The sequence below is a fragment of the Oncorhynchus clarkii genome, chromosome 29 (assembly GCF_045791955.1).
Source record: "Oncorhynchus clarkii lewisi isolate Uvic-CL-2024 chromosome 29, UVic_Ocla_1.0, whole genome shotgun sequence".
NCBI classification, from domain to species: Eukaryota; Metazoa; Chordata; class Actinopteri; order Salmoniformes; family Salmonidae; genus Oncorhynchus; species Oncorhynchus clarkii.
The window spans coordinates 15,569,838-15,597,635 of NC_092175.1; the positions used below are offsets into that span (position 1 = coordinate 15,569,838).

At 42.8% G+C, this 27,798-nt stretch overlaps 1 protein-coding gene across 3 annotated transcripts in view; it reads right to left on the reverse strand.

The window, feature by feature from the left end:
* LOC139388593 (rhotekin-like) overlaps nucleotides 1-27,798 on the reverse strand; it is a 39,216-nt gene extending 11,418 nt beyond the window's left edge. The window contains exons 1-10 of one of the 3 annotated variants that reach the window (XR_011629300.1): nucleotides 27,499-27,735; nucleotides 19,569-19,768; nucleotides 19,422-19,483; nucleotides 16,950-17,003; nucleotides 16,086-16,203; nucleotides 15,591-15,842; nucleotides 15,330-15,424; nucleotides 15,147-15,247; nucleotides 13,791-13,870; nucleotides 8,027-8,195 (exon numbers count right to left, since the gene is read on the reverse strand). Coding sequence is in view for 2 of the 3 variants with exons in the window: in XM_071135346.1 (XP_070991447.1) it covers nucleotides 8,027-8,195; nucleotides 13,791-13,919; nucleotides 15,147-15,247; nucleotides 15,330-15,424; nucleotides 15,591-15,842; nucleotides 16,086-16,203; nucleotides 16,950-17,003; nucleotides 19,422-19,483; nucleotides 19,569-19,768; nucleotides 27,499-27,606 (1,288 nt within the window). In the remaining variant the exon portion in view is untranslated. Of the gene's footprint in view, nucleotides 1-8,026; nucleotides 8,196-13,790; nucleotides 13,920-15,146; nucleotides 15,248-15,329; nucleotides 15,425-15,590; nucleotides 15,843-16,085; nucleotides 16,204-16,949; nucleotides 17,004-19,421; nucleotides 19,484-19,568; nucleotides 19,769-24,963; nucleotides 25,085-27,498 lie in introns of those variants that run through there. The other 2 variants (XM_071135346.1, XM_071135348.1) reach the window with 2 other exon arrangements.

Consider the following 27,798-nt stretch of genomic DNA (forward strand, 5'->3'; position numbering starts at 1 on the left):
GGTGCCAGGTTTTCTCCAGACGTGACACTTAGCATTCAGGCCAAATAGTTCAATCTTGGTTATATCAGACCAGACAGTCAATCTTGTTTCTCATGGTCTGAGAGTTCTTTAGGTGTGCATTTTACTGAGGAGTGGTTTCCGTCTGGCCACTCTACCACAAAGGCCGGATTTGTGGAGTGCTTCAGAGATGGTTGTCCTTCTGGAAGGTCCTCCCATCTCCACAGAGGAACTCCGGAGCTCTGTCAAGAGTAACCATCGGGTTCTTGGTCACCTCCCTTACCAAGGCCCTTCTCCCCCAATTGCTCAGTTTGGCTGTGCGGCCAGCTCTAGGAAGAGTTGGTGGTTCCAAACTTCTTCCATTTAAGAATGATGGAGGCTACTGTGTCCTTGGGGATCTTTAATGCTGCAGAAATATTTTGGTACTCTTCCCCAGATCTGTGCCATGACACAGTCCTATCTCGGAACTCTACAGACAATTCCTTCGACCTAATGACTTTGAGTTTTTGCTCTGACATGCACTGTCAGTTGTGGGACCTTATATAGACAGATGTGTGCCTTTCCAAATAATGTCCAATCAATTGCATGTACAATAGGTGAGCTCCAATCAAGTTGTAGAAACATCAAGGATGATCAATGGAAACAGGATGTACAGGAGCTCAATTTCGAGTCTCATAGTAAAGGGTCTGAATGCTTATATAAATTAGGTATCTGTTTTTTTGTCATTATGGGGTATAGTTTGTAGATTGATGAGGGCAAAAAAGTATGTAATACATTTTAGAATAAGGCTGTAATGTAACAAAATGTGGAAAACAGGAAGGGGTCTGAATACTTTCCGAATGCACTTTATCTACCTAAATCGAAATACATTTTACTGTACATATTAGTAAAGACCAGATTAAATTGAGAATAGTCTGATGTGTGAAAATATGATCACCTGATGAGAACAGCGTGTGTAGCCTGAGGAACGGAACAGAGCGCAAGCTTTTTTGTTTGATCATCAATAGTCTATAAATCGGATCATGTGGCCCATATATCTTTTTTTTTTTTTATTTTATATATTTTTTATTTTATACAGCAATAGGACAAAGTGACAGTAGCAGACGAGCATAAAAATAAAATTATTATATATACAAACATACAATAAATAAGTCATAATAAAGAGTAAAATAAAAAATAATAATGAGACATTGGATCATATTAAACTTACATCTGGCAAATGTTTAACAACCATACCTGGTGCAAAAAGACTCCTTTATTATTAAGACACTATTCAGAGTAGTCTTAATTCACATTCTTTTCAAACCTGCCGTAAGCTACATATTATACATTACGTGTTAAACATTATATACAGTGGGGCAAAAAAGTATTTAGTCAGCAACCAATTGTGCAAGTTCTCCCACTTAAAAAGATGAGAGGCCTGTAATTTTCATCATAGGTACACTTCAACTATGGCAGACAAAATGAGAAAATAAAATCCAGAAAATCACATTGTAGGATTTTTAATAAATGTATTTGCAAATTATGGTGGAAAATAAGTATTTGGTCACCTACAAACAAGCAAGATTTCTGGCTCTCGCAGACCTGTAACTTCTTGAGGCTCCTCTGTCCTCCACTCGTTACCTGTATGAATGGTACCTGTTTGAACTTGTTATCAGTATAAAAGACACCTGTCCACAACCTCAAACAGTCACACTCCAAACTCCACTATGGCCAAGACCAAAGAGCTGTCAAAGGACACCAGAAACAAAATTGTAGACCTGCACCAGGCTGGGAAGACTGAATCTGCAATAGGTAAGCAGCTTGGTTTGAAGAAATCAACTATGGAAGCAATTATTAGGAAATGGAAGACATACAAGACCACTGATAATCTCCCTCGATCTGGGGCTCTACGCAAGATCTCACCCCGTGGGGTCAAAATGATCACAAGAACGGTGACCAAAAATCCCAGAACCACACGGGGGGACCTAGTGAATGACCTGCAGAGAGCTGGGACCAGAGTAACAAAGCCTACCATCAGTAACACACTACGCCGCCAGGGACTCAAATCCTACAGTGCCAGACGTGTCCCCCTGCTTAAGTCAGTACATGTCCAGGCCCGTCTGAAGTTTGCTAGAGAGCATTTGGATGATCCAGAAGAAGATTGGGAGAATGTCAGATGAAACCAAAATATAACTTTGTGGTAAAAACTCAACTCGCCGTGTTTGGAGGAAAAAGAATGCTGAGTTGCATCCAAAGAACACCATACCTACTGTGAAGCATGGGGTGGAAACATCATGCTTTGGGGCTGTTTTTCTGCAAAGGGACCAGGACGACTGATCCGTGTAAAGGAAAGAATGAATGGGGCCATGTATTGTGAGATTTGGAGTGAAAACCTCCTTCCATCAGTAAGGGCATTGAAGATGAAACGTGGCTGGGTCTTTCAGCATGACAATGATCCCAAACACACCGCCTGGGCAACGAAGGAGTGGCTTCGTAAGAAGCATTTCAAGGTCCTGGAGTGGCCTAGCCAGTCTCCAGATCTCAACCCCATAGAAAATCTTTGGAGGGAGTTGAAAGTCCGTGTTGCCCAGCAACAGCCCCAAAACATCACTGCTCTAGAGGAGATCTGCATGGAGGAATGGGCCACCATAATTTGCAAATAAATTCATTAAAAATCCTACAATGTGATTTTCTGGATTTTTTTCCCTAATTTTGTCTGTCATAGTTGAAGTGTAACTATGATGAAAATTACAGGCCTCTCATCTTTTTAAGTGGGAGAACTTGCACAATTGGTGGCTGACTAAATAGATAGAGGTTCTTCAGGTTACTATCCACCATTATGCCAAAATATGTGAAGCCCATAAGCAACCATCTAAAAGGAAACTTGTGCTTGATGGTATGTTGGTCAAAGACAGACAACAGATCACAGACAACAATGAAACAGCCTATAGGGAGGAGGTCAGTGACCTGGCAGTGTGCCAGGAGAACAACATTTCCATCAAAATCAGCAAGACAAAGGCGCTGATCCGTGGACTACAGGAACGGAGGGCAGAGCACGCACCCACACACATCGACAGGGCTGCAGTGGAGCAGGTCGAGATTTTTAAGTTCCTAGGTGTCCAAATCACTAAGGAATTGTTAGGGTTCACACATACCAACACAGTCGTGAAGAAGGCATGACAACGCCTCTACCCCCTCAGGAGTCTGAAAAGATTTGGCATGGGGCCTCAGATACTCAAAAGGTTCTATAGCTGCACCATTTAGAGCATCTTGACTTGCTGCATCCCCGCTTGGTATGGCAACTGCTTGCCACCCGACCGCAAGACGCTACAGAGGGTAGTTCGTACGGCCCTGTACATCATACTAGGCAGTGTCAGAGGAAGGCCCTAAAAATTGTCAAAGACCGATGCAACAGGTCTGGAACCAACAGGACCCTGAACAGCTTGTATCCCAAAGCCCCAAGACTGCTAAATAGTTAGTTAAATAGTTAGTTAAATGAATAACTATTTTGACTCATCACATACGCTGCTGCTGCTACTGTTAATTATCTATCCTGTTGCCTAGTCACTTTATCACAGCCTACAGTACGTACATACAATGTCAACCTCAATTACCTTGTAGCTCTGCACATCCACTCGGTACTAGCACCCCTTGTATATAGCCACGTTATCATTACTCATTGTGTATTTTTTGCTAGTTATTATTTTTCAATTATACTGCCTCTTTTTTATGTCTCTGCATTTTTGGGATGTGCCCGTAAGCATTTCACTGTTACTTCGTAAACGGGTGTAGACTATGTGACAAATAAAATTGGATTGGATTTTCCACAATCTTACTGCACAATAAACAACATTATTGTGCATGAAACATCCAAACACTTACAAAGGGTGTGAAACATCCAAACACTTACAAAGGGTGTGAAACATCCAAACACTTACAAAGGCTGTGAAACATCCAAACACTTACAAAGCAAGTGAAGCGACACATATTCAACATTGCTATCCATAACAGACCATCCTAAAATGAAATACACCGTAAGTACATACAAGGGAACATAAATTCAATACACGGTAAAAGCACTGACAGAAGTGACAAGCAAGGCAATGTCATTTTCGGATTTATAACCAAGGTGGATTCAACCTTTCAATCTCTATTTGATCGATGGGCCCTAATACTGTATTCTCTGATAAAATACCTAACGGTCTGTTTACTAGGCATAGGTGTGTACTGTATACTAGGACTTACAGACATGGCTAGCATGTTGGCATTTATTGTCATGAGTCTTGCCCTGGAGGCAGCACTGCAGAGTGGTTACTAGCTGGCACAGACCCAAAGTAATCAAATCTGAATTTAAACCTAACTCCACTGCTAACCTTCATGCTTAACCCAAAAGCTACATTTTTGTTTTCATATTTCATTTTTAGATATAGACCATTTTGACTTTGCAGCTGACACCGCTCAGTTCTGCCTCCAGGGCAAGACTCGTGACAATAAACATCAACCTGCTGACGGCTACAGGCCAATTTTAGAAAATTGTGTGTAGGATAGACATGGAATTTAGGTTAATTACCCAACCTCACCCTCTCAGCAGAACAGTGTGTGTGTGTGTTGTGTTTGGTGACTCATCTTTATGAATTTGACTGAGGCTCAACAATAGCATTTCTCAATCGTTACAAATACACACACACAGTTCACACAAAAGGGACAAATCACAACGACAGGTTTTCTATTCTCACAGTGTCGTCCACACAGACATTCTTCTAGAATCAGAGGAAGTGAAAGAAAAGAAACGCTTGGTGCAGTGTCTGGGATTGTATATCGTGTTAAATGTGAGTGAGTAACTGGATTGTGTGTACTACAAGGAGTGGGATCCTGAGATCATTCGGTTGCTTGAGGTTGAGGGAAATCATTGGGAATGAATCGCTCGGTGTACAGTAAAAACTGACATGTTATGCTCAATTGATTGTTAGAAATATATGATATAATAAAATGATTGCTCGGACAAAGGGATTGCTTAGCAATTCGTATATTTTCAAGAAAATGAATGAAGGTTAAAAATAATATTGCCACCCCTGTTTTCCACCCTCCCGTTGCAAGGGTAATGGCACGGAGACTTTTTCTAAAATGTTTAATGAGATTGGGAAACACATTCGGAGTGATCTTAGATCCTTCCTCCATACAAAATCCTTACAGATTCTTAATACCCTTTGTCTGCGCTTTTGGACGGCCCTCTTCAATTCAAACCACAGGTTTTAAATGGGGTTCAAGTCCGGAGACTGAGATGGTCATTGCAATGTTGATTTTGGGGTCAAGTAATCATTTCTTTGTGGATTTTGATGTCTGCTTAGGCTTATTGTTTTGCTGGAAGATCTACTTGTGGCCAAGTTTCAGCCTCCTGGCAGAGGCAACCAGGTTGTTGGCAAAAAGTGTCCTGGTACTGGTGCCGTGTGCAAGCAAAATAGCCCCATAACATCAAAGATCCACCACCATATTTTACAGTAGGTACAGGGTTCACTTCTGTATGTACATGCTTCTTTCGCCAAACCTACCACTGGTGTGCGTGGCCACTTGGATTCAAACCAGTGCTATGGTCAGATGACATGAAAATAACACTCTTGGTCACGCACACCAGTGGTGGGTTCGGCACAGCAGGAGATGTGTGTGTGTGTGTGTGTGTGTGTGTGTAGCTGGAGATTAAAGCAAAACAGGTCGCATCTCCGTCTCCTCACAGACTGACAAGATAAATCAGGTATTATAGAGACAAAGGAATTGGGTAGAGCCAGACATGAGCTTAGTTTCACTGTCGGCTTAAACGGATCAGTCTCTCCCTGCAACTGGTGCATAACTGTGGTGACATGAGTAACAAATTAGAGCTGCCAATCAAAGCGTTGCTAGATGGATTTTCAAATTGATCCTAATTGGTTCCAATGGCTTGATTGATAAGCAAATCATTGAATGTTATTCTCCATGAGGAATAATGGCCTCCCACAGATTCCCACGCCAGTACCTGTCTACACTGTATTTCTGATGAATTTGACATAATTTCAAATGGTCAAAAAAATGTTTTTCTTTCAATAACAAGGGCATTTCTAAATGACCCCAAACTTTTGAACAACTTTTGAACAGTAGTGTAAATACAGTTGAAGTCGGAAGATTACATACACCTTAGCCAAATACATTTAAACTTAGTTTTTCCACAATTCCTGACATTTAATCCTAGTAAAAATGCCCAGGTCAGTTAGGATCACCACTATATTTTTAGAATGTGAAATGTCAGAATAACAGTAGAGAGAATTATTTATTTAAGGTATTATTTCTTTCATCACATTCCCAGTGGGTCAGAAGTTTCCATACACTCAATTAGTATTTGGTAGCATTGCCTGTAAATTGTTTAATTTCGGTCAAACGTTTCGGGTAGCCTTCCACAATAAGTTGGGTGGATTTTGGCCCATACCTCCTGACAGATCTGGTGTAACTGAGTCAGGTTTGTAGGCCTCCATGCTCGCACACGATTTTTCAGTTCTGCCCACACATTTTCTATAGGATTGAGGTCAGGGCTTTGTGATGGCCACTCCAAAACCTTAACCTTGTTGTCCTTAAGCCATTTTGCCACAACTTTGGAAGTACGCTTGGGGTCATTGTCCATTTGGAAGACCCATTTGAGACCAAGCTTTAACTTCCTGACTGATGTCTTGAGATATTGCTTTAATATATCCACATAATTTTCCTCCCTCATGATGCCATCTATTTTGTGAAGTGCACCAGTCCCTCCTGCAGCAAAGCACCCACACAACATGATGCTGCCATCCCTGTGCTTCATGGTTGGGATGGTGTTCTTTGGCTTGCAAGCCTCCCCCTTTTTCCTGCAAACATAACGATGGTCATTATGGCCAAACAGTTCGATTTTTGTTTCATCAGACCAGAGGACATTTCTCCAAAAAGTACGATCTTTATCCCCATGTGCAGTTGCAAACCATAGTCTGGCTTTTTAATAGTGGTTTTGGAGCAGTGGTTTCTTCCTTGGTGATGGTTATGTGGTTATGTGGCTATAGGACTTGTTTTACTGTGGATATAGATACTTTTGTACCCGTTTCCTCCAGCATCTTCACAAGGTCCTTTGCCGTTGTTCTGTGATTGATTTGCACTTTTCGGCACCAAAGTACGTTCACCTCTAGGAAACAGAACACATCTCCTTCCTGAGCAGTGTGACGGCTGCATGGTCCCATGGTGTTTATACTTGCATACTATTGTTTGTACAGATGAATGTGGTACCTTCAGGCATTTGCTCCCAAGGATGAACCAGACTTGTGGAGGTCTACAATATTTTTTTCTGAGGTCTTTTGATTTTCCCATGATGTCAAGCAAAGTCACTGAGTTTGAAGGTAGGCCTTGAAATAAATCCACATGTACACCTCCAATTGACTCAAATGATGTCAATTAGCCTATCAGTAGCTTCTAAAGCCATGACATAATTTTCTGGAATTTTCCATGCTGTTTAAAGGCACAGTCAACTTAGTGTATGTAAACGTCTGACCCACTGGAATTGTGATTGAGTTAAGTTAAATAATCGGTCTGTAAACAATTGTTGGAAAAATTACTTGTGTCAGGCACAAAGTAGATGTCCTAACCGACTTGCTAAAACTATAGTTTGTTAACAATAAATTTCTAGTTTTAATGACTCTAACCTAAGTGTATGTAAACTTATGACTTCAACTGTGTATGTATATGTGTATATAATATAATGACCTCCTTATGAAGACAAGAATGATAAGACCTAACATTACAATTCAACAGTAATGATCATCATTTAACTGGAAATGTCACTTCTATCTGTCCCTGTCGGATTAAAGAAGGGTGGGCTAGTAGCGTGTAATGGGTCAAAACAAAAACCTGCACAGCCTGTGAGTATGCAGGACCAGGGATTGTGTCCACTAGTATACATCAAATCGATAAGTATTTCAATTGAATCAAATAAATAACCAAGTAGAATTTAATCAAACTTAATCAAATCCAATCAAATGTTACTAAACGTATCAGTATGACTCACTCATGTCATAGAAGTGCTGCCAGAAGGCCTCCATCCAGCGCTGTGTGTCCTGGGGTGTGTGTGTGACCAGAGTGTGTGTGACAGCTTCGTCACCTCGGGTGTGTGTACTGATGGATATACTCTGGGTATGGTGCAGAGGCCCTCTCTCGGACACATGGATGCGGGTCTCCTGAGAAGGAGAGAAACACACACAATCCACACTGAAATCTTAACAGAAGCATGTTCAAATCAAATAGTATTTGTCACATGTGTGAAATGCTTACTTACAAGCCCTTTAACCAACAATGCAGCTCAAGAAATAGAGTTAAGTAAATATTTACTAAATAAAGTTTTTTTTAAATACATCAAAAGTAACACAAAGAGTTTATATACGGAAGGAACCGGTGCCAAGTCAATGTGTGGGGTACAGGTTAGTCAAGGTCATTTATAGGTTGGGTCATTTTCACAGCTTTCTATTTTCTCACAACCGGTCAAACCGATGTCAGTTGGACATTTTGCACAGGCATGTTGTTGTTGCATTTGATCCCTGTTCCCTAAATGTCTTTGCTTCGTGAAAAAAGCAAATATGACATTTAAAACTTTACCGATGTCAACTAACCTATCTGGACAAGAGGAATACCTATGTAAGAATGCTGTTAATCAACTACAGCTCAGCATTTACCACCTTAGCACCCTCCAAACTCGTCATTAAGCTTGAGACCCTGGGTCTCGATCCCGCCCTGTGCAACTGGGTCCTGGACTTCCTGACGGGACGCCCCCAGGTGGTGAGGGTAGGAAACAACATCTCCACCCCACTGATTCTCAACACTGGGGCCCCACAAGGGTGCGTTCTCAGCCCTCTCCTGTACTCCCTGTTCACCCATTACTGTGTGGCCATGCACACCTCCAACTCAATCATCAAGTTTGCAGACGACACTAGTGGTAGGCTTGATTACCAACAACGACGAGACGGCCTAGAAGGAGGTGGTCAGGGCCCTTGGAGTGTGGTGTCAGGAAAACAACCTCACTCTCAACGTCAACAAAACAAAGGAGATGATCGTGGACTTCAGGAAACAGCAGTGCGAGCACCCCCTATCCACAGGACAGTAGTGGAGAAGGTCACCTACAGCACCCGATGTCGCAGGAAGGCCAAAAAGATCATCAAGGACAACAACCACCCGAGCTACTGCCTGTTCACCCCGCTATCATCCAGAAGGCAATGTCAGTACAGGTGCATCAAAGCAGGGACCGAGAGACTGAAAAACAGCTTCTATCTCAAGGTCAGACTGTTAAACAGCCATCACTAACATTGAGTGGCTGCTGCCAACATACGGACTCAAATCTCTAGCCACATTAATAATAAAAAATTGGATGTAATAAATGTATCACTAGTCACTTTAAACAATGCCACTTAATAAAATCTTTACATACCCTACATTACTCATCTCATATGTATATACTGTACTCTATACCATCTACTGCATCTTGCCGTTCGGCCATCGCTCATCCATATATTTATATGTACATATTCTTAATCATTCCTTTACACTTGTGTGTATTAGGTAGTTGTTGTGAAATAGTTAGATATTACTGCATGGTCGGGACTAGAAACACAAGCATTTCGCTACACTCACATTAACATCTGCTAACCATGAGTGTGTGTGAGACCAATAAAATGTTTGGCATTCTGGTGAGCAAGGTTTTATTTAGTCTTCTAGGGCAACATATAGGCTAATGACAGAAGAGAAGCTGCATGTATCTAATTATAGACAAGTTGACAAAAGAAATTGCATAACCAAATAACAAAGAAATCCTTCCGCGTGTCTGACTGTAGCCTACAGCCCATTTTCTGTATTAGCGGGTAAGGGCCTTAGGTTTTCACTTTCTTACATCTAGTCAGGCGGTTGTGGGTTATTAGCAAACGCGGGCAGGTGCGGGTGAACAAACAGCTGACCCGCGCACCACTAGTGCACATAGCTGCTGTGATGTGCACATGGCTGATGTGCATATACTGTAGCTGCTGTCAGGCTGATTAGCAACCACATTGCATGAAATAGTTGGCTTCATTGTGAGAGAATGAACGTGAAGGGGTTAAACAGCAAGCAAACAGAATTCCGTTCCTGTAATGCTCAAAGCAAGATCTGACTTTAAACTTGCTTGTTTACCCAACCGTGGGGCAGACTGTGTTTGTTCCCACATTCAGGACTCTGACTCTCTATTGGTTACACGGTCTTTTGGCCTCCCATCCCATTCTAACCAACTCTCGCCAGCTTTGTATTCATGTTACCTGATGAAATTGCTATACAATATTATCTTTTTGTCATCTGATGCACATTCAAATGTTAGAAATCAACACTGCCTCTGCCGTGTCCTGATTATATTACTACTGATTATATCTGGAAACGTGCATGTACACCCTGGACCTTCTACTGTTGCTAGCCCCATTACTGATTTGTGCTCTGATATCTGCTTCACTGATTTCTGCTCTTGTAAAAGCTTGGGTTTTCTGCACGTCAACACTAGAAGGTTATTACCTAAAATGTATCAATTGAAAGTGTGGGTTCACAGCTCCAATCCAGATGTGTTGGTCGTTACTGAGACGTGGTTAAGAAAGAGTGTTTGAAACACTGAGGTTATCCTTTCTAGTTATAACCTCTTTCTGCAAGACAAATCTTCCAAAGGTAGGGGAGTAGCAATCTTTACCAAGGAACACCTTCAGTAGCAATCTTTACCAAGGAACACCTTCAGTGCTCAGTTGTCTCCATCAAGTCTGTCCCCAAACAATTTGATTTGCTGGTTTTACACATTAAACTTCCATCTAACGCTTTGTTGACTGTTGCTGGGTGTTGTCGGCCACCATCAGCACCGGCCTGAACCCCAAATGCCCTAAGCGCTCTCCTGGCCCCTTCCACTAAGTCTGAATTTGTCCTGCTAGGTGACCTAAAGTGGGACATGCTAAACCACCTGACCAAGTCCTAAAGCAATGGGACTTACCAATCCCACAAGGTTAGACTCCAAACACCCAGAAAAGGCTACTCTCCTTGATGTTATCCTCACAAATAATACAGATAGGTCCTTACAGAAAACACCAGTGATCACTGTTTTACAGCCTGTGTTCGTAATGGCTGCTCAGTGAAACGACCTGTCCCGATTTGTTATAGACACATGCTCATTAAAGTTCTTTAGCAAGCCTTCCTTCATGATCTGGCCTCTTTAAATTGGTATAGAATCAGCTTGATCCCCTCTGTTGAAGACACTTGGACCTTCTTTTTTGATATTTTCAGGTGGTATCGTTAACAAATACGCGCCAATAATGAAAATTAAAAAACAGGTTCAGCCCCTGGTTCGACTGATCTGGCAGAGTTTAAAATCACCACCTCATTAAGTCAGTATTCCTATTTGACTCAACCATGCCTTATTGCCCACCCAACATTTCCTCAAATCCCACCCCTTCTAATGCGACTATCCCCGATGCTCCTCCCTCTTTTTCCACTGCCACATTACAAAGTCTCTCCTGCAGGCGGTCAGAGTCCAAGGTGCTAAAGGAGCTCCTTAAACTTGACCCCAAAAAACATAATGTTGTGATGCTACCATGTTGTTGTCATTTGTTGCTGCCATGCTGAGTTATCTTAGGTCTCTATGTAGTGTTGGTGTTGTCCTATATTTATTTTAGTTTTAATCCCAGGCCCCTCTCCCTTGCAGAAGGCCTTTTGCCTACTGGTAGGCTGTCATTCTAAATAAGAATTTGTTTTTTAACTGACATGTCTAGTTAAATAAAAGTGATATAAAATAAAAAAATCTCCAGGCAAGGGGTGTCTTTGGGTTATACCTCGACAGTGCCCTCTAGTGGACTGATCATGCAGCAGACTTCAAAGAAATCAAATTCAATGTCACATGCACCAAATAGTATAACTTACCGTGAAATGCTTACTTACGAGCTCTTAACCAATAATGCTTTTTTTTTTTTTAAATGTGATAAATAAACCAAAAATAGCAAAAATAGAAACACAAAATAACAACGAGGCTATATACAAGGTGTACTGTTTCAGCATGACAATGCACAAAGCGAGGTCCATACAGAAATGGTTTGTCGAGATCAGTGTGGTAGAACTTGACTGGCCCGCACAAAGCCCTGACCTCAACCCCACCTTTGGGATGAATTGGAACACCGACTGCAAGCCAGGCCTAATCGTCCAACATCAGTGCCTGACCTCATTAATGTTCTTGTGGCTGAATGGAATCAAATCCCAGCAGCAATGTTCCAACATCTACTGGAAAGCCGTCCCAGAAGAGTGGAAGCTGTTATAGCAGCAAAGGGTGGACCAACTCCATATTAATGTCCATGATGTTGGAATGAGATGTTTTTTATGTATGCGTAGTCACTTTAACCCTACCTACATGTACACATACCTCAATTATCTTGACTAACCCATACCCCTGCACATTGACTTGGTACCAACAGGAAAGGGCCTTCCCCAAACTGTTGCCACAAAGTTGAAAGAACAGAATCATCTAGAATAGCATTGTATGCTGTAGCATTAAAAATGTCCCTTCACTGGAACTAAGGGACCTAGACCGAACCATGAATAACAGCCCCAGACCATTATTCTTTCTCCACCAAACTTTACAGTTGGCACTATGCAGTCGGGCAGATAGCATTCTTCTGGTATCTGCCAAACCCAGATTTGTCCGTTGGACTGCCAGATGACAAAGCATGATTCATCACTCCAGAGAACGCGTTTCCACTGCTCCCTAGTCCAATGGCGGCGAGCTTTACACCATCCAAACGCTTGGTATTGCGCATGGTGATCCTAGGCTTGTGTGCGCGTCTGCTTGCCCATGGAAACCCATTTCATGAAGCTCCCGACGAACAGTTATTGCGCTGCCGTTTTTTCCAGAGGAAGTTTGGAACTCGGTAATGAGTGTTGTAACCGGGGGCAGGTGATTTTTACAGGCTACGCGTTTAAGAACTCGGCGGTCCAGTTCTGTGAGCTTGTGTGGCTGAGCCGTTGTTGCGTCAAGGCGTTTCCACTTCACAATAACAGGACTTACAGTTGACTAGGGCAGCTCTAGCAGGAAAAGAAATCTGACGAACTGACTTGTTGGAAAAGTGGCATCCTATGACGGTCCCATGTTGAAAGTCACTGAGCTCTTCAGTGTGGCCATTCTACTGCCAATGTATGTCTATGGAGATTTCATGGCTGTGTGCTCGATTTTATACACCTGTCAGCAACGGCTCGGTCTGAAATAGCTAAATCCACTAATTTGAAGGTCTCCACATATTATGTGTGTGTGTCGTCCATATGCATGTGTGTGTGTGTATGGTTAGAGTCCAGTGAGTGTACATCGAGCCTGTGCAAGGGGGTCAATGCAAATAGTCCAGTGGCCATTTGATTAACTGTTCAGCAGTCTTATGGCTTGGGGGTAGAAGCGTTAAGGAGCCATTTGGTCTCAGACTTGGCGCTCCGGTACCGCTTGCCGTGCGGTAGCAGAGAAAACAGTCTATGACTTGGGTGGCTGGAGTCTTTGACCATTTTTAGGGACTTCCTCTTACACCACCTGGAATAGCCCCAGTGATGTACTGGACTGTATACAGAGTGGTGTTGTGCTGTTATAGCTTGCCACAAGGGGGGTGAACCTCTAATAAAAACAATATTGTCCTTTTGTGGGTGCTAAATGGGATTATAGTTCAGTATTTATGCAAATGTGTCTCAGTCTCTGCATTTTGGCCATGTGTATGGATGACAGTGTGAACATGTCTTGGGTGTTTACAAGAGTAACAAACCTTGTTGATGTCGATGGTGAATAACGGCTCCTCTTGGGCAACCATGCTCTCTTGACTGTGGTAACAGATAAGACTTGTCCCTTTGAGGACACCGTAGATGTCAGTCCAGCACTCAGGCTCCTTCTCAAGCTGATCATGAGAATGGTAGGAATGAATATAACGATGCTTTTGACTAAACTAGTGTGCATTCGGAAAGTATTCAGACCCTTTGACTTTTTCACATTTTGTTACGTACAGCCTTATTCTAAAATGTATTAAATTAATTGTTTTCCTCATCAATCTACACACAATAGCCCATAATGACAAAAAAGCCAGGTTTTTAGACGTTTTTGCAAATGTCTAAAAATTAAAAAACAGATACCTTATTTACATAAGTATTCAGACCCTTTGCTATGAGACTCGATATTGAGCTCAGTTGCATCCTGTTTCCATTGCTCATCCTTGAGATGTTTCTACAACTTGATTGGAGTCCATCTGTGGTAAATTCAATTGATTGGACATGATTTGGAAAGGCACATACCTGTCTATGTAAGGTCCCACAGTTCACAGTGTATGTCAGAGCAAAAACCAAGCCATGAGGTTGACGGAATTGTCCGTAAAGCTCCAAGACAGGATTGTGTGGAGGCACAGATCTGGGGGAGGGTACCAAAACATTTCTTTAGCACTGAAGGTCCCCAAGAACACAGTGGCCTCCATCACTCTTAAATGGAAGAAGTCTGGAACCACCAAGACTCTTCCGAGAGTCTCTGTGGAGATGGTAGAACCTTCCAGAAGGACAACCATCTCTGCAGCACTCCAGCAATCAGGCCTTTATGGCCAGACGGAAGCCAATCTTCAGTAAAAAAGGCACATGACAGCCCGCTTGGAGTTTGCGAAAAGGCACCTAAAGGACTCAGACCATGAGAACCAAAAAAAATGCTCTGGTCTGTTGAAACCAAGATTGAACTCTTTGGTCTGAATGCCAAGCGTCACGTCTAGAGGAAACCATGGTGGCAGCATCATGCTGTGGGGATGCTTTTCAGCTTCAACAAAGTACTGAGTAAAGAGTCTGAATACTTATGTAAATGTGATATTTCAGTTTTTATATGCATTTACCAAAAAATCTAAAAAACTATTTTTATTTTGTAATTACGGCGTATTCTGCATAGATTGAGAGAAAAAAAATTATTGAATCCATTTTAGAAATAAGGCTGTAACGTAAACAAAACGTGGAAAAAGTCAAGGTGACTGAATACTTTCCGAAGGCACTGTAATTACGACTCTAATGATCATACTAAAACTGAGAATGATTAAACAAATGATGCGAATGATGATGGTGGGTGTGATACTAAGGGCGATGACAAAGAGTGAACTCACCTTGATCCTGCCGCTGATAACCTGCTGGGTCATACAGAGAGGCTGGGCGGCCAGACGGCAACACACACTGCCATAGAGAGGCAGCCAGAATGCACTGTCCTCTGGAACAATGTTGGTTGATGAGTTTGTTGCTTTTGCTATTCAAGGACAGTAAACAGCCAAAGGAGAGGAGTCGCCACTCACCTGTGGCTGATATGGACAGGTCGTGTGTTCTGAAGCTGTCCTGAACATGTGCTATTGTCAGTGTGGTGTGGGCCAGAAGGTGATACTTTGGCCCCCTGCAAACAGAAACCACACACAATCAACAGTTAGTCGGAATGTACTGCATGTGAGTATTTGACGACTTGTGTGGCCAGTTTGAGTTGACATTATGTGCATCGCCGTTGCATTTGATTCCAGTTGTGTGTGTGTCATGCGTGTGCAAGCTGTTACATCAACACTCACTCTGTACAGAGAGCAGGCAGCAGAGGTGGTGGAGACCCTCCTCCTCCATCACCTCCCTCTACGTTGGGTATGGTACCACAGGCTGCAGACTCTAGAGCTGCCCTGATCCTCCTCCCAGAGGTGCAGCCCAGGGAGCTGCTGAGGCGGTTATGTCTCCTGGGTCCTAGTGCCCCTGGGCCCGGAGAGAAGTCCTCCACCACACAGGTACTGTACAGCTCCACACGGAGCTCAAAGCACGGGCTCGCCTCCTTACTGGATCATATACAAGAACCAACACACGCACACAGATGAATATAGCAACAAATATTAACAAAGAAACATGGACATAATGAAATACAGAATTACACACAAACATAATTAAACTGAAGAGGACAGAAGCTCTCTATACGTTTCTAAGCAAATATTAAAACCACAGACAAAATGCTACATCACCTGCACTAATAGTGTCATATAAATTACGGAGACAAAATGAGAGCAACTCGAGCAGTCACTTGCAATATGATGGTGTCCTCGAAGCAGATGTCAGTCAAAGTCCTGTCCGCCATCACCAGGTCTGTGTCATAGATCTCTCTGCCACACTGGAGCAGACAGAACACAGCACAGCGATGAAGCTCTGAAAGAGAGCGAGAGCAAGAGAGAGAGAAGAGCAAGATAGAATAGAATAGAGTGGGAGTTTTAGAGAAAAGAAGATGGGCAGAGAGCAGAAAGAGAACAGGACAGAGTTGGCAGAAAAATTGTGAGAACGTAGTAGGTTAAATAAGAGTCCAATAACTACACCTTTACAGGATTAACCGGTGTGACCTCTAAATCTGACCTGATTTCAGATGTAGCTCTGAGAGGAGCCACGATAATACAAGTGTTTTTAGAAACAAACAGGAGGCGGTTAATTGAATGTGCTTACCCCACATGCACGAGTCATAATCTGCATGGATTAGCCACGTAACTGGTTTAGACAAGATTATAGATTGAGACCTTAGATTTACTCCATCAGTGGAATGTATGAACTCAGGCCACTCTGGTAGTGGTGGGAGAGAAATGGCTCAAACTAAACTCTGATGAACTGATGACGTACCGGCCGGGTACACTTAGCCAATAGAGGCTCCACTCTCTCAATATGCACCACTTGCATTCTATTCTGACCAAAGGCTGTTCCATTCAATTCAAACATTATTGTTAGGAGCTAGATGCTATCAAGTGCTATTACTGCCCAATGTTGTTACTGGATGCGAGATGTTCAGGGCCGATGTTCAGGAGCGACGATTTAATCCCCCAAAAATGGTGCGTTTCCAGGCATTGCCACATGATGCGTCGTCATGACAGGGTTAGTGGCAACGCCATTTAAGGTTGTATGGGACTCACCTCCTTTGCTCTTGAAGTACTCAGAGTCTTTCCACATGAGTGGGATACGCAGGTCTGGAGTGGAAGAGGAGGAGCAGAATGGGTGGATTGAGGGTCAGCAAGAGAGAGAGAATGAGACATTTCTGTAAGATATAGGACTCCGACCCGTATCTGTTGGTCAAATCAAATGTTATTGTCACATACACATGCTTAGCAGATGTTATTGTGAGAGTAGCGAAATGCTTATGCTTCTTCTGTAGATCTGACAATGCAGCAGTATCTAACAGGTAATATCTAACAATTCCACAACAAACCCTAATACACCATCTAGTAAAGGAATGGGATGAGAATATATAAGTATAAAATATATGGATGAGCAGTGACAGAGCGGCTAAGATGCAATAGACAGTAAAGAATAGATAGTGAAGGATACAGTATACAGTATATACATATGAGATGAGTAATGTGAGATATGTAAACATTCTTAAAGAGGCATTATTAAAGTGACTAGTGTTCCATTTATTAAAGTGGCCAATGATATCAAGTCAGAAGGTTGGCAGCCGCCTCTCTGTGCTTGTGGTGGCTGTTAAACAATCTGATGAGAAACAGTTTTTCAATCTCTATGTCCCAGCTTTGAAGCACCTGTACTGTTCTAGATGGAATCGGCGTGAACAGGCAGTGGCTCAGGTGGTTGTTGTCCTTAATGATCTTTTTTGCCTTCCTATGACATCGGGTGTTGCAGGTGTCCTGGAGGGTAGGTAGTTTGCCCCCGGTGATGTGTTATGCAGACCGCACCACCCTCTGGAGAGCCCTGCGGTCGTGGGCGGGGCAGTTGCCGTACCAGATGATGATACAGCCCGACAGGGTGCTCTCAATTGTGCACCTGCAAAAGTTAGTGGGAGTTTTCGGTGACAAGCCACATTTTTTCAGCTTCCTGAGGTTAAAGAGGCACTGTTGCGCCTTCACCACACTGTCTGTGCGAGTGGAGCATTTCAGTTTGTCGGTGATATGTACAACGAGGAACTTACCACCTTCTCCACTGCTGTCCCATTGATGTGGATAGGGGGGTGCTCCCACTGCTGTTTCCTGAAGTCCACGATCATCTCCTTTGTTTTGCTGACATTGAATGTGAGGTTATTTTCCTGGCACACACTGAGGGCCCTCACTTCCTCCTTGTAGGCCGTCTCGTCATAGTTGGTAATCGAGCCTACCACTGTAGTGTCGTCAGCAAACTTGATGATTGAGTTGGAGGCGTGCATGGCCACCCAGTCGTGGGTAAACAGGGAGTACAGGAGAGGGCTGAGAATGCACCCTTGTGGAACCCCAGTGTTGAGGATCAGCGGGGTGGAGATGTTGTTACCTAGCCTCACCACCTGGGGGCGGCCCATCAGGAAGTCCAGTACCCAGTTGCACAGGGCGGGTCGAGACCCAGGGTCTCGAGCTTGATAACAAGTTTGGACGGTACTATGGTGTTAAATGCTGAGCTGTAGTCGGTGAACAGCATTCTCACGTAGGTATTCCTCTTGTCCAGATGGGTTAGGGCAGTGTGCAGTGAGGTTGAGATTGCATCGTCTGTGGACCTAACAGATGGAGTCATGGTCAGATTTGCCAAAAGGAGGGCGGGGGAGGGCCTTGTATGCATTGCGGAAGTTAGAGTAACAGTGGTCACGTGTGTTCCTCGCTCGTGTACTGCAATCGATATGCTGATAGCCTTGTTCTCAGATTAGCTTTGTTAAAATCCCCAGCTACAATAAATGCAGACTCAGGATATATGGTTTCCAGTTTGCATAAAGTCCAGTGAAGTTCCTTGATGGCCGTATTGGTATCTGCTTGCGGGGGGACAAGGCTGTGACAATAACCGAGAAGGGAGATAACACAGTCAGCATTTGATTGTGAGGAATTCTATGTCAGGTGAAGAAAAGGACGTGAGTTATTGTATGTTGTAACAATTACACCCACACTTCTTACCAGAGAGATGTTTGTTCCTGTTGGCGCAATGCACTGAAAATCCTGTTGGCTGTACGGACTCTGAGAGCATGTCCCCAGCTAGCCATGTCTCCGTGAAACAGAGTATGTTACAATCCCAGATATCTCTTTGGAAAGCAACTCTTGCCCTAATTCCGTCGACTTTGTTAACTAGGGACTGGACATTAGCGAATAATATACTCGGAAGCCGTGGGTGGTGTATGCGCATCCGAAGCCCCACTAGAAGACCGCTCCGTCACCCTCTCCTCCGACGGCTTTATTTTGGGCCGGCCTCTGGAATTAGTTCAAATGCCCTGGAAGGTGCAGACAAAGGATCCGCTTCGGGAAAGTCGTATTCCTGGTCGTAGTGTTGGTTGTGCTGGTAAGTTGATATATATAATAATACATACATACAACTAATACATACAACAAAAAATACTGCACAGTTTCCTAAGGACTTGAAGCGAAGCTGCCATCTATCGGCGCCATCTTACAATGGTGTCTGTGTGCGCATGTGTACACGCTCACCTGAGATGGCCACATGACCCATGCAGGGCAGCCTCTCATCCAGTGACCCACCAATACAGGACCTGCAGCGGAGAACACAGTGGTTTTATTTATTTACTAAATTGTTATGACAGCAAACTGCTCCCACCCACCCCCTCTCTCTCCTACCTGTGGCCTACTCTCTGCAGGACCTGGGCCTCCCTCATCCTCTGCAGCTGGCTGAGCAGGGCCAGTATGCGGGTGTTGCAGGTGAGCAGGCTCTTGGAGGCCTCTAGGGCCTGGTCTCTCTGGGAGCACGCAGCCAGCAGCTTACTGGCCCCCTCACGCATCCGCACCTCGCGGTCTATCTGACGCTGCACCTCACCATCCTGAGTGGTTGAGTGACAGAGGAGAGCAAGAGCAATAGGGAGAGAAAGATTACAGAAAACTTAGGAGAGGCTCTACTTTACTCATCAGTTTGTGTATAGCTAGGTGACCCTTCCTCCACATTCAACAATGCCATATCTAACAACAGCTCCCAACACTACCCGACTCAACAGAAGTCAGAGGTCTTGGACCAGGCCGAGTCAGAAGGATGAGGGCAGTAAGGATATATTCTGTCCTGCTTACCAGAAACCCTAGACAAACAAGCAGCTTGGGCTTTCCACTTCAAACAGCACAAGAAAGAGGATTGACACCCACCATCTCAGTTTGTTCTGAAATTGTGTCTGTAGTTAGAAACAGATAAAATAAGCATTCCTGCAACATTTTGATGGAATATAATCTGATCTCTTGAGAAATTAAGATTATTGATTGGGCCCAAATTGGCCATTTAAAATGTATAGGATTCATATAGTATTCAATAAATATAGTACCTGACATCCAATGTGGTCCAAACTTTTTCCCTTACAATTAATAAGATATGAGGAATCCCCCCCAAAATTTAAAATCCTCCCACAGACCTCCCACACCCCCACCAATCCCACCCCAACAACAAGTATACATTATTAGTTCTCTGTGTATGACAAGTAGTATGGAGCTGCAGCTCCGAGTATAGTTTATTCAAATTATACAATATATTCTCAGTGAATTAGGTGATGGTTCTTTCCCAACTGTTCAGAGAAATTTGTCTGAAGTTGTTAGATTTTATGTCCCAGACATCCTGACATTACCAGGTTCTGACCACTAGGTGATGCCATTCCTGCTATTAGGTAAAATGTGAGAAAAATGTCATTTAAGTCATTGGAGTGATCTTGTCCCAGCTTGCTGCATCAGTGCCATCCTGCAGCCCACTAAGAGCTGGATTGTAATATCATTTTCAGCAGTTTCCCCCTTAAACATTTAGCATAATTTGTTGTCAGGAAAAGGTTTGGTCCAACTAGGAGGTTTGGTACTATATTTATTAGCCGTGACCCCCACTCCCTGAGATGCAAAAAACAAATGCAAAAAACAGATGCAAAAAACAAATGTTCAATTCACACGTGTATAATACACACTTGTACTTGTGTGAAATAGGACAAATAGGCACCCACCAAATAATAATAATCATTATTATTATTACACTGAACAACAATATAAACACAACATGTAAAGTGTTGGTCCCATGTTACATGAGCTGAAATAAAAGATCCCAGAAATGCACCAAAAGCTTATTTCTCTTAAGTTTTGTGCTATTCATTTACATCCACGTCAATGAGCATTTCTCCTTTTCCAAGATAATCCATCCACCTGACAGGTGTGGCACATCAAGAAGCTGATTAAACAGCATGATCGTTACACAGGTGCACCTTGTGCTGGGGACAATAAAAGGCCAATTTAAAAAATGTGCCGTTTTGTCACACAACACAATGCTACAGATGTCTCAAGTTGAGGGAGCATGCAATTGGCATGCTGACTGCAGGAATGTCCACTCTGATAGACCCGGTCAAAATATAATCTTGGGTTAAACAGACTGTGATGTGTGATTACACATACATTTTTGGACTTTTAATTTAATTATACACAGAGTTTACAAAACATTAGAAACACCTGCTCTTTCCATGACAGACTGGCCAGGTGAATCCAGGTGAAAGCTATGATCCCTTATTGATGTCACCTGTTAAACCCACTTCAAAATCAGTGTATACGCAGGGGAGGAGACCGGTTAAAGAATGTTTTTTAAGCCCTGAGACATGGATTGTGTGTGTGTTCCATTCAGAGAGTGAATGGGAAAGACAAAAGATGTAAGTGCCTTTGACCGGGCTATGGTAGTAGGTGCCAGGAGCACCGGTATGAGTGTGTCAAGAACTCCAACGCTGCTGGGTTTCTCATGCTCAACAGTTTGCTGTGTATATCAAGAATGGTCCACCACCCAAAGGCCTTTCAGCCAACTTGACAACTGTGTGAAGCACGGGAGTCAACATGGGTCAGCATCTCTGAGGAACTAAATATTAATGTTTGGTACAATCAGTGTACATAAACCTCGTACCCATTGTTTCTTGAAGAATATTACTTAGAAATGCATCATGAGCCCCTTTCCTCAGCGGTTTACCAAAACAGTGGCGAGGTGCTGGCTTTGTTGTTGTTTGGCACTTAAGACTCAAGTCAAGAAGAACGCTGTCTGTTCGGTCATGATGTAGTCTCTGAGCTCTCCTCACAGTCTTCTATAACCTGTCCACTCAGATAATAAACACCATGTCCAAAAAAAACACTTCAGTGTCAGACAACGAGGAGGAACACCAGAGGACAGTCAGACATCCGAAAGAGACACACCAACCCACTTAAAATTCCTATCCTATCCTACCCTACCACTCAGTGGCCTTGTGATTTCAGTAACCGCCCTGAGATTGAATGGTTGGGAGTTCGATCCCTGGCCGAGTCATACCATAGACTGTAAAAATGGGACCCGGTGCATCACTGTTTGCACTCCGCATTAAGGGGATAGAGTCGAGGTAAGGCCCTTCTAAAGACTAGCTTCCTGTCCAGGGTGTGTAGTTGTTCATCAAGCTGCCTCACGCTACAGAAATAGGAGACACAATCCTGGGGCCTCATTTTCTTTTTAAAAAGCTGAGTACATTCGCCGTTGGAGATGGCATAACTGGGCGTGTAGTCCTTATATGTTTCATTATATAAATCAAATTGCAGGACCTCTCTCCTTTTCTGACATGACTTACAGTATTTCCGCTACTATAACCTAGGCCGACAACAAATATTACCATTCATCCATCCACTATTTTAAATATTTGACAACAATACAAGGCTACAGCATGGTGTTGCTGTGTGATAGAAGCACAACATAATTTCCTATTTAATTTCACAGCCTATACCAAGGCAGGAGATAGATCACAATCGTCGATTGATAAACACAATATTGAACAGTTCCTCTGGCATAGAAACGTAGGCTGTAATACTTACTTTTAAATTGCTTTAATAAGCTATCAATCCTTCAGAATGCGCGGCCAGTGGTTGGCGCTCGCTATAGGCGGCATGCATGTTTAATTTGAAAAAGTCACTGCAAGATAATCCATCCACCTAACAGGTGTGGCATATCAAGAGGCTGATTAAAAAGCATGATCATTACACAGGTGCACCTTGTGCCAGGGCAATAAAAGGGAACTCTAAAATGTGTAGTTTTGTCACACAATCCCACAGATGTCTTTTCTTATTTTTTTAAAGGGGTGTGCAAATTGGCATGCTGACTGCAGGAATGTCCACCAGAGCTGTTAGAGAAATTAATGAATTTGGCAGTACATCCAACTGGCCTCACCACAGTCGACCAAGTGTAACCACACCACATCGGGCTTCTTCACCTGCACGTGTGAGACCAGCCACCCAGACAGCTGATGAAACTGTGGGTTTGCACAACCTAAGAATTTCTGCACACACTGTCAGAAAGTTCATCTGCGTGCTTTTCATCCTCACCAGGGTCTTGCAGACTGCAGTTCAGCGTCGTAACCGACTTCAGTGGGAAAATGCTCAACATCGATGGCCACTGGCACACTGGAAAAGTGTGCTCTTCACAGATGGCAGACAGACAGTGTGTATGGTGTCATGTGGACGAGCGGTTTGCTGATGTCAACCTTATGAACAGAGTGCGTCATGGTGGCGGTGAGGTTATGGTATGGGCAGGCATAAGCTACAGACAATGAACACAATTGCATTTTATCGATGGCAATTTGAATGCACAGAGATACCGTGACGAGATCCTGAGGCCCATGGTCATGCCATTCATCCACTGCCATCATCTCATGTTTCAGCATGATAATGCACGGCCCCATGTCGCAAGGATCTGGAAACGATTCCAAATAGATTAGGGCCTAATTTATTTATTTCAATTGACTGATTTCCTTATATGAACTGTGACTCAGTAAAATCTCTGAAATTGTTGCATCTTGCATCTAGATTTTTGTTCAGTGCATTATATTTACTGAATATTATACGAATCCTATAAATAAATAAAAATGGCCAATTTGGGTGCAATCAATTAGTTTAATTATATTTCAACAAAATAATGTTGCAGGAATGCTAATCTTATTACATTTTAACCACCAAAACCATTTCAGAAGAATCTGAGATGGTGGGTGTCATTGGAGGATCATGCTTTGTGCTGCTGCTACATGATTTAATTATAGCATTTTGACCATTACCCTCAATGGTATGTTGTGTTTCTATAAGTATGGATAGATCCCATTTTTTATTTTATTTTTTAAACTAAACAAGTTAGTTATGAACAAATTCTTATTTTACAATGACGACCTACCCTGGCCAAACCCTAACCAGCACAACGCTGGGCCAATTGTGCACCGCCCTATGGGACTCCCAATAACAGCTGGTTGCAATACATCCCGGGATCGAACCAGGGTTGGTAGTGACACCTCTAGCACTTAGATGCAGTGCCTTAGACCGCTGCGCCACTCGGGAGCCCCATTAACCTTTAGTTCAGTGTACTTAACTCTGAACAACCAAATCCCCATGTGACAGTCATTTTTATTTAACTAGGCAAGTCAGTTAATATAGTAAATATAATACACTGGGCCAAATGTGCGCCGCCCTATAGTACTCCCAATCACAGCCGGTTGTGATAAAGCCTGGATTTGAACCAAGGTGTCTGTAGTGACACCTCTAGCACGGAGATGCAGTGCCTTAGACCGCTGCTCCACTCAGGAGCCAAAAAGGTTTAAAAATAATAATAATAATTGTCCAAGCATGTCCAAATGGACTGTGTTATGTCTGATGTATCTTCCCTCGAACATCTACCAGTTACCTACCAGGATATAGCACACCTGACATGAGGTCCCTGATTACCATATCTGTGCAGAAACATAAGAATTCCTATCCAGGCCCAACTTGAAACAGATGTCTACACAGCCCAAATTCCGACTAGAGTCCATATTCCTTCCAATACATCAATCAGATTCTTCACTAGCCATCTTGTACACACATAAATACATGATCCTAAATACGTGATCATGGGCACTCCTGAGAAAGATTTTCTGAGTATATTCACACATGTATACCATATATTACAAGCATCCCTACGCAACGACCAAGCTATAGTAAAAAGGTCTGGTACTGCCTCTGTACCAACACTGTTCTGTACACTCACCTGGTTATTTTCAAAGATGTTCATGTTCCTCGATCCTTCAAAGAGCTCCACCATCTACTTTGTGAATGACTCCACCAGTTTTAGAATACAGAATATACAGTCCAGTCTAGTTTGAGTTAAAGCTACAGTCAGCCAGAGAGACGAAAGAAGGTCCAGTCAACAGGGAGTGGAGGCGGGGATTTTACATGGATTAGTATGCCTTGTTATTTCAAGTCCCAGACTAGTCCCACATCTGGGGAGACTAACCTAATACCTGGATGTCCTTTACCTGACAACATGTAATATACAGGCCATAGTCATATGTCATATAAACAGATATCTTACCACAATCTTCAGCTCTGACCTATTGTTAGCATGCTGTTTTCATCATGGTTCAGACAAAGTATTAAACTATTTGCATGTACTATACTGTAATATGACTGAGTTGATTTTAGGTAACAGTGCCCTCTCCTGGACTGTTCTGTACTACATCCAATGGCCAATCTATTCGTAGTTCATAGAGCACATGCTTACAGACCTCAGGCATTGACAATGCAGTGAGACAGCATTGTCAAATCCATTCAACTCCAGAGGGGGAGGGTTGGAGCCAATAATGTATAAAAGGATTTGGACTGCCTAGTGGGTTACTGGCCAGTAAAAACACAATAAAATGCTGTCCAATCTGATATTGGAACCTGCCACAGTATTATCAAGGCTCTCTACACTGCAGCACTATGCAGAGATGTTAATAGGTGGTAAAGCTAGCTCACTCTGGCCTACTGATCTAAGGTCAGTCAACTGCAGAGGAGGACAGGACATGGATTATTTTAGCCCTTGATCATGACTCCGTTCCATTACATTACACATAAGAGTCATAGGACGAAGGCGTCTTCTGTATGGGGGAGTTTTGTTAAGAGCCGCAATGTTCGGTCTGAACATTAACACGCATTGCGTGTGGTACGGTTTTAGATGCATAAGGACCATATCTTTAATATCAGCAAGAAATAATAAATAAAAAAACTAACAGGTTAAAATGATACACACGTTAATAGGTGTTACAGCATTTGTTTATGGAAAACAGATGGAAGACAGAGTGGACTACCTGTGCTAATTAGCTAGCTTAAAGCTAGATTTGAACTCAACCAATGTTTTTAACCTAGACCCATGTCTTAACCAACTTGTGGACATCACACATGGACAGTCATGATTAGGTCAATATTAGGCTTACTACACAGGAGGACACCGGATGGTTTCCCCAATGGCAGCATCATATACTGCAGGCTAAAACCCCAAGCTGCTCTCTGACAGTCATTGTGGGAGACTGACCGCATAGTTAGAGAGGTAACAGAAGTTATGGATCAATCATTCACTGTGACAAATGGAGCTGTCTGGTCTTCCGGCACTTGAGCAATGATATGAGTCACAGTCTGGTCTGCTCTCCTCCCACTCCCTGGCGTTAGGTCAGGTGTGTGGGTGTTTGTGTGTTGGGATTTCAGCTCTTCATCTCCCATCTTCTCTCTATATCTCCTTCTCCCCTCCGTCTATTCTTCAATTCACCTGAAGATGCACCTTGGTCTAAGTCTTGGTTGGTGACTTTATTATGTAATCAGTTGATTCTGTGAGTCTGAAAAAACATTCCATGTTTTTATGCAGCTGATAAAAGTGTTAAATGAGTCTGATAAGAAATCTGGCTGTGCCAAGTATAAAGAGTAGAGGGCAAAGATCTTGGGGGGGGGGGGGGGGGATGACATAACGTCGGAATAAAAGTGTCTCATTTCCCATGGGAGGGAGGAATGGAGAGCGAGAGAATGAATGTGTATATGAACTATAAATTATTTCAAGCATCGTATCGCCTCTTATTAGTGACTTAAAGAGTTACTGTTACTCAAGACAAACAATATAATTTCAAGGCCAGGAAGCAATATGTACCTTCCAACTAGATTACTCAGGTATGAGTCATTTCAGTTCTGAGAACCATTTAGGATTTTTGTCATTTCCAGTATGTGATGTCATTGTATCAATCACCAAAAGCCACAATCATTTTTTTCTCAGGGGGAAAAGAAATTTAAGCAATATTGTTAAAGGGGCAATCTGCTTTTGCTACGTACATTTTTTTCAGGACTTATACATGATATACACTCATTGACTCTTGAAGAATATAACTTCTAAATGACTCATGAGCTTAGTTCAACTGACCTAGCCCATTAGAACTATAACTTTGATATATTGGATGGTCAGTCCTTTCATCAATAGCTCTGTCTATGAATTTAAGACTAACATTTCTCCAGGCTTATCCCTTCCTTTTTTTAAATCCAAACAGGGGTCGGCGGTGCCCTTTGTTATTGTTTCAAATGCGAGTTGCCCCTTTACATTATAGTTGTTATGAGCAGAGCACATTACTTATTTCAAATAGCCTGATATATTGTGATCCAATTGATCATAGAGAACTCAAATACACCGCATCAACAGGAGAAAACAGGAAAATATGGTATAACGCATTAATAACACAGGCCGGGATGATCACTTTGTGGAGCGAAACGTTTGCTCTCCACTCACCTGTGCCGTGTCCGTAAGAGTGTTGAAATGCCCCCGTCGTCGTATTTCCAGATCCAATGCTGACCCCCTTGCTACCGTGGATCTCGACACCTGATTTCGACAAAACATTCTAATAACCTACCATGTAAGTCAAAAGGATTCTTGAAAATGTATGACAAATGGTAGCCTAAAAATGAGAAGACCCGCACTATGACTACTGTTTTATAATAGAAGCTATCGAGAAATGAATAAGTTATTCAAGAAGTTATAGTAAGGTCCGTGGGTCATCGCCGTGTTGGTAACGTTACTACTATCCAAGGA